Source organism: Centruroides vittatus, unplaced genomic scaffold (genome assembly GCF_030686945.1).
Source record: "Centruroides vittatus isolate TY-2023 unplaced genomic scaffold, ASM3068694v2 contig_1342, whole genome shotgun sequence".
NCBI lineage: Eukaryota > Metazoa > Arthropoda > Arachnida > Scorpiones > Buthidae > Centruroides > Centruroides vittatus.
This window is the reverse complement of record NW_027120854.1, coordinates 280845-287404: the sequence shown is the minus strand read 5'-3', so window position 1 is coordinate 287404 and position 6560 is coordinate 280845. Positions and strand designations below refer to the sequence as shown.

General features: G+C 45.0%; 1 protein-coding gene across 1 annotated transcript; it reads right to left on the bottom strand.

Moving 5' to 3' along the window:
- Positions 1–2093: 2093 nt before the first annotated feature.
- LOC136990822 (obscurin-like) lies at positions 2094–3937 on the bottom strand. Its single transcript, XM_067289252.1, has 8 exons — positions 3853–3937; positions 3429–3740; positions 3305–3357; positions 3019–3078; positions 2912–2955; positions 2760–2849; positions 2472–2690; positions 2094–2258 (listed from the first exon to the last, which is right to left on the bottom strand). Coding segments are annotated over exons 1-8 (822 nt in total). The 5' UTR covers positions 3855–3937; the 3' UTR covers positions 2094–2216.
- Between the last annotated feature and the right edge of the window lie 2623 nt (positions 3938–6560).

The following is a 6560-nucleotide window of genomic DNA, read 5'->3' as shown; positions in this document are numbered from 1 at the left end:
CAGCTGTTCTCACCTTGGCATCCGCTTCCAACTCGAACGACAGTGCGGCTGCGCGGGAGGACCTGGCCGATTGGGATCCGCTGGACTCATCCACGTCGTGGGAATAACTCAATTTGGCCCTTTTCCACGATCCCGAATCTTCGTCGTCGCCATCCCTGCCCGCTATCCGGGTCGATCGGCGCAAACTGGACACGTCCTCTTCTACGTCGCCGGAAAATCGAGTCCGGCTGGAACGAGCGATGTACGCTTCTGTATCGCGACTAGATCGCCTGGCTTCATACCTGCTGCTGCGGCTACTGTAATCTTCGGTGCCTGAAAATACGTCATTTTGTCAATATGCCCGGAAAATCGAAGCATAGGTGTATAACCGAATACTCGAGTCTCCCGAAATTTACACCCGAGTGGGATTTCTAAAAATTATCCGCAGAAACTAAGGGAAACTACCCGGATAATCGCGAGTGCAATTAAATTCGCTAATCGGAGATGCCACTGTTAACTTTTCAAATTATTAACATTAGAGGGCGCCACCGAACAAAGAGATCCGTTATACTCTCGCGGGAGAAAATATCTTCGGGGGAGTAAGGGGGAAAGAACTGAAAACCACTTCCTACCTTCGGTTCTTCTGTAACTGGACGAGCGATAGGAACGTGAATAAGACATCCTAAAACCAGGCACCACCTAGTCGTGAATAAAGCAACAGTTAGAAGTAGACAAAGGCTAATCAAAACGTCGCGCCGAGGGGGTCGGAATTCCTCCTTGCCTCCCCCAATCGTAAATCGAGATAGGTGGCTGCGGTGGTGTGGCCTCACCGTTCGACACCCAAAGCCACCTGTCCCATTAGAGTAAGATTTATAGCGCCCTTCCTACCTCGAAACGTCTCTCCTACCTCCAACGAGGCGCACCAAAGCCAAGAGTAAAGTTTTTGACTGACACCAACCCCGAAACGAGGCTCTCGGATCTTTCGGGTGGGCGAGATAAAAGTTATTCTTGTCCCCTACTTTCTACAGTTTATTTACTAAGCGGCCCTCGTTAGCGATATTCGCTTTCTTTTTTTTATCGCCGGATTCCGCCATCACGTGACCCGTGCCGGCCACGCGGGGGTAGATCCGACGCTTTCGCACCCCCGCGCCGCCTATCCGCTGGCGTAACCGAATTCGGATACGCCGGCACGCTTCGATCCTCCGCCATTAACGCGCGCGCGACGCGACCTTGCGGGACGGAGGAACCGAAGAGGTGGAGCAGACATCCAGAGCCTCTTGGCAAACGATACTCCAGACAGAACGAATAAGGCAAGGCAGAGTAATGGCGCTATTCAAACTCCTAAATATAGAACGCTCCTCTGCGTTATCCTCCGTCTTTTCTCGATATCGTAACCCTCGTAACGCTATCCACTTTTTTAAAATCATAACGCGATATTTCCACGTGCGTGTGACGTAACCGAACTCCTTCCTTCCTCCTGTGCGCGTTGACGCTACTCCACTTTCGTTATCCTCCGAAAGAATTACACCGAAAGAAAATATTTCCTTCGGTCGTCACCGTGGAAATTTGATAAAGTTTCGGTAGAAAACGATATTTTCGTGTTAAAACAATTATTGTAGGGAAATATCCCGCACGTCCGGAAATTTTGCGACTAGTTCCATCTGACAAGAGACTCGTTTATAACGGAATTTTTGAAATTTTAGTTAACTTGACCGTGAGGTAATTTCCCTAAAAAATTTCCCCAACCGGGAAATTTAATACGAAAAGTTCCCTAACTTTTCAAAGGATTATTTGATACGCGTCACATCATCTCCTTTACGAAATCTTCGACAGATACTGGGGAAATTATTTCTCGCCACTTCGGGGAAATTTCCCTAGGTTGAAGAAGATTCGCGAGCGCGTTGTTTACTCCAAACAGCGTTTTCCCGTCTCGGTAGCCGTGTGTGTTATCTCCACACCGCGTTATCCCCGAATTCCAACGCGAACTAAAAATAAACTAAGTGTGCGTTGCGTGAAGCAAAATATGACCAAAATAGCATTAATAACCTTTAAAAATAGAGGTAAAATTTTGCTTCACTCGGGAATTCTTTCAGTAAACACGACACACAAGAATCTCAGTTTTTTGATCAACGACTTTTACTTCAACACATACACACACTTAAAAATAAATAGGGATCTTCAACTCGGAAAGATAAATTATGCGCTACACTCCATAAAGTAATATTAAAAATCCATTATCATGTTACCGACGAAGGAGTTTGGCTTGTGGCTTCCTGGTCCTTTTGTCAAAAAGAAGTGAAAAGTAGGGGAAAAAAGAAAGAAAAAAAACACTGGTTAAAATTCGGAGATTGCTGTTATCAGTAAGATAATGCATTTTGTCTAAAAATAATACAGGTGAGTAAGAGCCCCGAATCCGATGCCAAACACTTTGGTCACGTGCTTCAGAGGCAATTAGTGGTGAAAATTAAGGGGATTAGGAAAGTGGCGCTTACCTCTTGGTTGTTGCAGTTCGCTCTTGTGTAGCTATCTGCGACTAACTGCAACGAGACAACGTCGTTCCTATCCCGGATTGTCTTCCCCTTGCTGATGTCTGCATATTCCAAGGGCGCCTTCAGCGCGATGCCGCAGCCAAAATTGTTTAAGACCTCTACCTCGGGCACCACTTGATCCGGGCTCAGGGCAGAAAGGGAGGAAGTCGAGTCGTCGATCGCCTGCGCAATTTTTTCTTTTTAAAAATGCCATTTAAACCCGGTTTAAGAGGAAAATAATCCCTGCTTTACCTCGGAAAACTGGTGCTCCTCGCTGACGTCATTAGCCGTGTATTCTAGGGTGCCGGTGGACGCAACGTCCTCGAACCCGTCGACTAAACTCTGTGGAGAGAAAAATCGATCATTCCGGATAATCGGGTTCGGTTTCACGCCCGTAAACTTACCTGTATCTGTTCCGAAGCGCTTAGGGATTTTCTGTAGCTTCCATCTGAAAGTTAGGAAACGATCGATCACCATCGGTTAAAATTCCATTGGTAATTTTTAAACTTACCTTCCTCTTCGCCTTCGGTTTCGGAACCATCGTCGATTAGTATCAATAATCGAGTGTCGCCTGTAAAAATCGATTAAAATTACGTAATCGCTTGGCATCCTGTAAATGGGGTTTCTCCTCACGCACCGCGAGTACCGAGCGCGCGACAGAATGTTGCAAAGTGCTATAAAAATCGATCTATCGAATCGACATTTGGCAACACTTAAACCCTGTAGACCTAATTAGTCTACCGTACGCCACCTGGCAGCGATAACGTTAACTGATTTCGCCCCCTGGCGACGTTTACCTTGCTCGTCGGTCGAGGTACCCTCCACTGTCCCTTCGGTGGTGGAGTCTGCCCTTCCTGGAAAATAATAAAAACTTTGTTATTACATCGTATAACGCGCACCCCGTATTTAAAAAGACAAAACTCGCCTTCATCGTAGTAGTAGAGGGAACCGTAACTCGAAACTTGCCCGTGGCGGTTTTCGGCCCTGCACTCGTACTCCCCGTCGTCGTATTGGGTGATGTTGGTCAGAATCAGCTCGTGCCATCCGTCGGGGTGGTGGATGATCTCCCTCCTTCCGGGCACGTGATATACGCACTCGCCACAGTGCAGCCAGCTGACCAGCGGAAGGGGATCGCCGCTCACTTTTACCTGGAATGTGACGATGTCGCCGTCGGTAGCTTCCGTTTCCGGTGGAAGAACGTGCAGGAATGTGGGCGGGACGGACATTCTGACCCTGCAACACGGGACGATAGTTTTTAAGTCATCTCGAAACCGACCTCCAAACGGTGCTTCTATTAATAGCCTATTACGCAGGAAGGCGTCACGTCAGAGGAACCGTGACCTACATGGTTACTACGGCGGAGATAAACTCATCTCTTCTTACATCCCCACCCCCTTGACCCCCGCTCGCCTCCTCCGCTAGCCACTCACCTGGTGTTTCGTCGGAGAGTCCTCGATTGTGTCGACTCGAAAATAACTTCCCCTCGTCGCAGCGCCTCGCCACCGCTTGTGGCAGATGTAATTTTTGGACAAGGACGGGAGTAACGTAACGATGCCGAAACAGGTTGTTTACGTTCGTCTTCCGGGGCAAAATCTCTAAACGGGGACGAAGACTCTCTCCTCTTCCACCTCCCCGGTTACGACGACATTTAAAATCGACCACCCCCGTTTACACGCCGAAAATGGTGGCCTTCCGCGTCATTCCACTTTTTTACAAACAAATTCCGTAACTCGTTGCAGTAAACTTTTGTACGTTTTACTACATTTTTTTGCATTTTTCTACTGTTTTTTTCGTTTGGTGTTGGCAAAATGAGCCACTGGAAGTGGTCCACTTGGCCTCCGTCGTCATTCGGTTTCCTTATTATCCTTCATTTCCTTTTGTTAGCCAGCAACCTGTCGTTCTTTCTTTCCTGTCAGTACTGTGAACAACTGCAAACAATTGCGCTTTATCAATTACTTTATGCACGTGCACCAATTGGCTGTTTGTAAACTTTTACTTACTTCATTACACACTTTATGTCTAAAACTTGTATTATTGCGTGTTATGTACAGTATGTACTGTGAGTTGCTTGTCACAGTGTTATGGGTATTGTATGATGTAGTACTATAGTACTGTTGTATTATAGCCGGTGTGCATTCCGTGTTGCATATACTATTGTTTTTTACGTATACAATGCATTGCTTGTAGCATTGTTTTATACGCATACTGTATATTATATTGTGCTATACGTGTACAATATATAGTGCATGTCTAAAATAATGCTAAAGACAATACACCGTATACGTATAGTTTATCCGTATACCACGCGCATTATCTAATTGCGGCTATTGTTTCTAAATTATAAATGACTAATGCGGGACGAGAATAGCAAAGGTGTCATCCAATTTGCCAAACAATTAAACCGAGTAAGCCCTGCTTAATGGCAGTGCTGGTGACCAACTAGAAATAAATCCCACTTCCGTCCCACTGATACGATATTAATAGCACCCCTAAGTACTTTGAGATCAGAATAACACTTTCGATGTGTTTCGTAATACGAGATTTAATTCTCGAGTATTGTTTCGCAGATTTTTATCGCGCGGAAGGGAATTAGATTTTTCAAATCTCGTGTTTACACCGGGTGTTGCGTCATCGATCAGTCTCTTTCGGCGCTGTCATAACATCGTTCTATTTGGGGAACGACGTCTCCATTTCTTTTATCAGATCTTCTCGTCATCTACGTCACCAGTCTCCTCGTCTTCCGAGGGACATTTTCTGCCAAAAATTGGCAAACGAACACTATCAAATAGTGAAGTTCATCAGTATGACTAATATTAAGTGTTACTTTTCTGTAATGTCAATTACGTTCCTCGACAGCCTTCCACTTCTCTTCACACGTGGAAGATCTGTTTCGCCTAAGAATGCAACGTACCCGACTTCCGGTTGGAAGTTCGGGTATGGCAAAAAATGATGATAAAACATGACACCTTTCCTTAAATGGAGTTAACCCCAAACCCTACGAGCCAGACACGTCACCGTTACGGTATAACCCGGTTAGATCACGGTTACGTTCTCGTTTCGCGCAAACTTTCTTCGAAACAAGAAACATTTGCTGTTTTCTCCGGAAATTCTGCAGACAGGCATTGAGCCACGTGATTTGAAATCGTGTTCGTTGATGTATAAAACAACAACGCACACTGGACGTGTGTGGCAAGAGCCACGTTGCCAGATTTCTTACCGCTCAACCCGCCGAAACCTCTGAGGAGCCCTACCAGAAATCTAACTTTTTTTTTTTTTTTTGAACAAAATCCGCTAAAACTTTATATGACGTTTTTAAACCAAAATTTCCAATATTTGTAACGTAACAAGTAACGGTGATTGCATTTAACGCTCTAAATGCTTTATTACCCACTAAAAATTGTTATACTCCCACTAGATCTTGTAGATTTTCCGCTAAACTGGCAACAGTGCTGAAGAGCTTCGTTCGGTCCTCCAGTGAGAAAGTACTGCGTATTATTCGACAGCCATTTTGTTTCGACACAAAAAATTTCTAATCGTTTAGGATGGGCACGGTTTAATTAAATTACCGCCATTTCGACTAGGCGGTTCTGATCGGATAAATGATAAAATGGCGGCATTATTCAGAATATGACTGAGATTCGAGCCATTTTATATTATACGTCACACCGAGGAATTGCAATTACATACTTAAATTCGAGATTCCCGTCCAAACACGGTGTCGTTTTTCTATCGGAACAAGAGCCGCCATCTTAGAATAGCGTTGTAACCAATCACTTCAGACTGCAATTATAGTAAACTGCAACAACACTCGTCTTCAATTGCTGATGATGAGAACTTCGTACGACGCAACAACATGCAAATGAAACCAACCTACGTAATTGACTATTGTATTCTTTGTTGTAATGCGGTTCTGTTCTCTAGCATCCACTTTTCGGATGGATATTTTAAAAATTCGGCAACGAGTTGCGTAACGTTCCTGGCAAAAACGCTTAAAATTGAATGTGGCGCCATCTGTTACGATAGTTTACTTTAAAACACAGAAAATCCCAAATG

What these genes read in the sequence shown, in the direction of transcription:
- LOC136990822 (XM_067289252.1), bottom strand. An exon ending in TACTACTACGATGAAGGCGA is followed by an intron (nt 3,358 to 3,428) that starts GTTTTGTCTTTT and finishes TTTTCCAGGAAG; the next exon opens with GGCAGACTCCACCACCGAAG. An exon ending in CGAACTGCAACAACCAAGAG is followed by an intron (nt 2,259 to 2,471) that starts GTAAGCGCCACT and finishes TTTTGACAAAAG; the next exon opens with GACCAGGAAGCCACAAGCCA.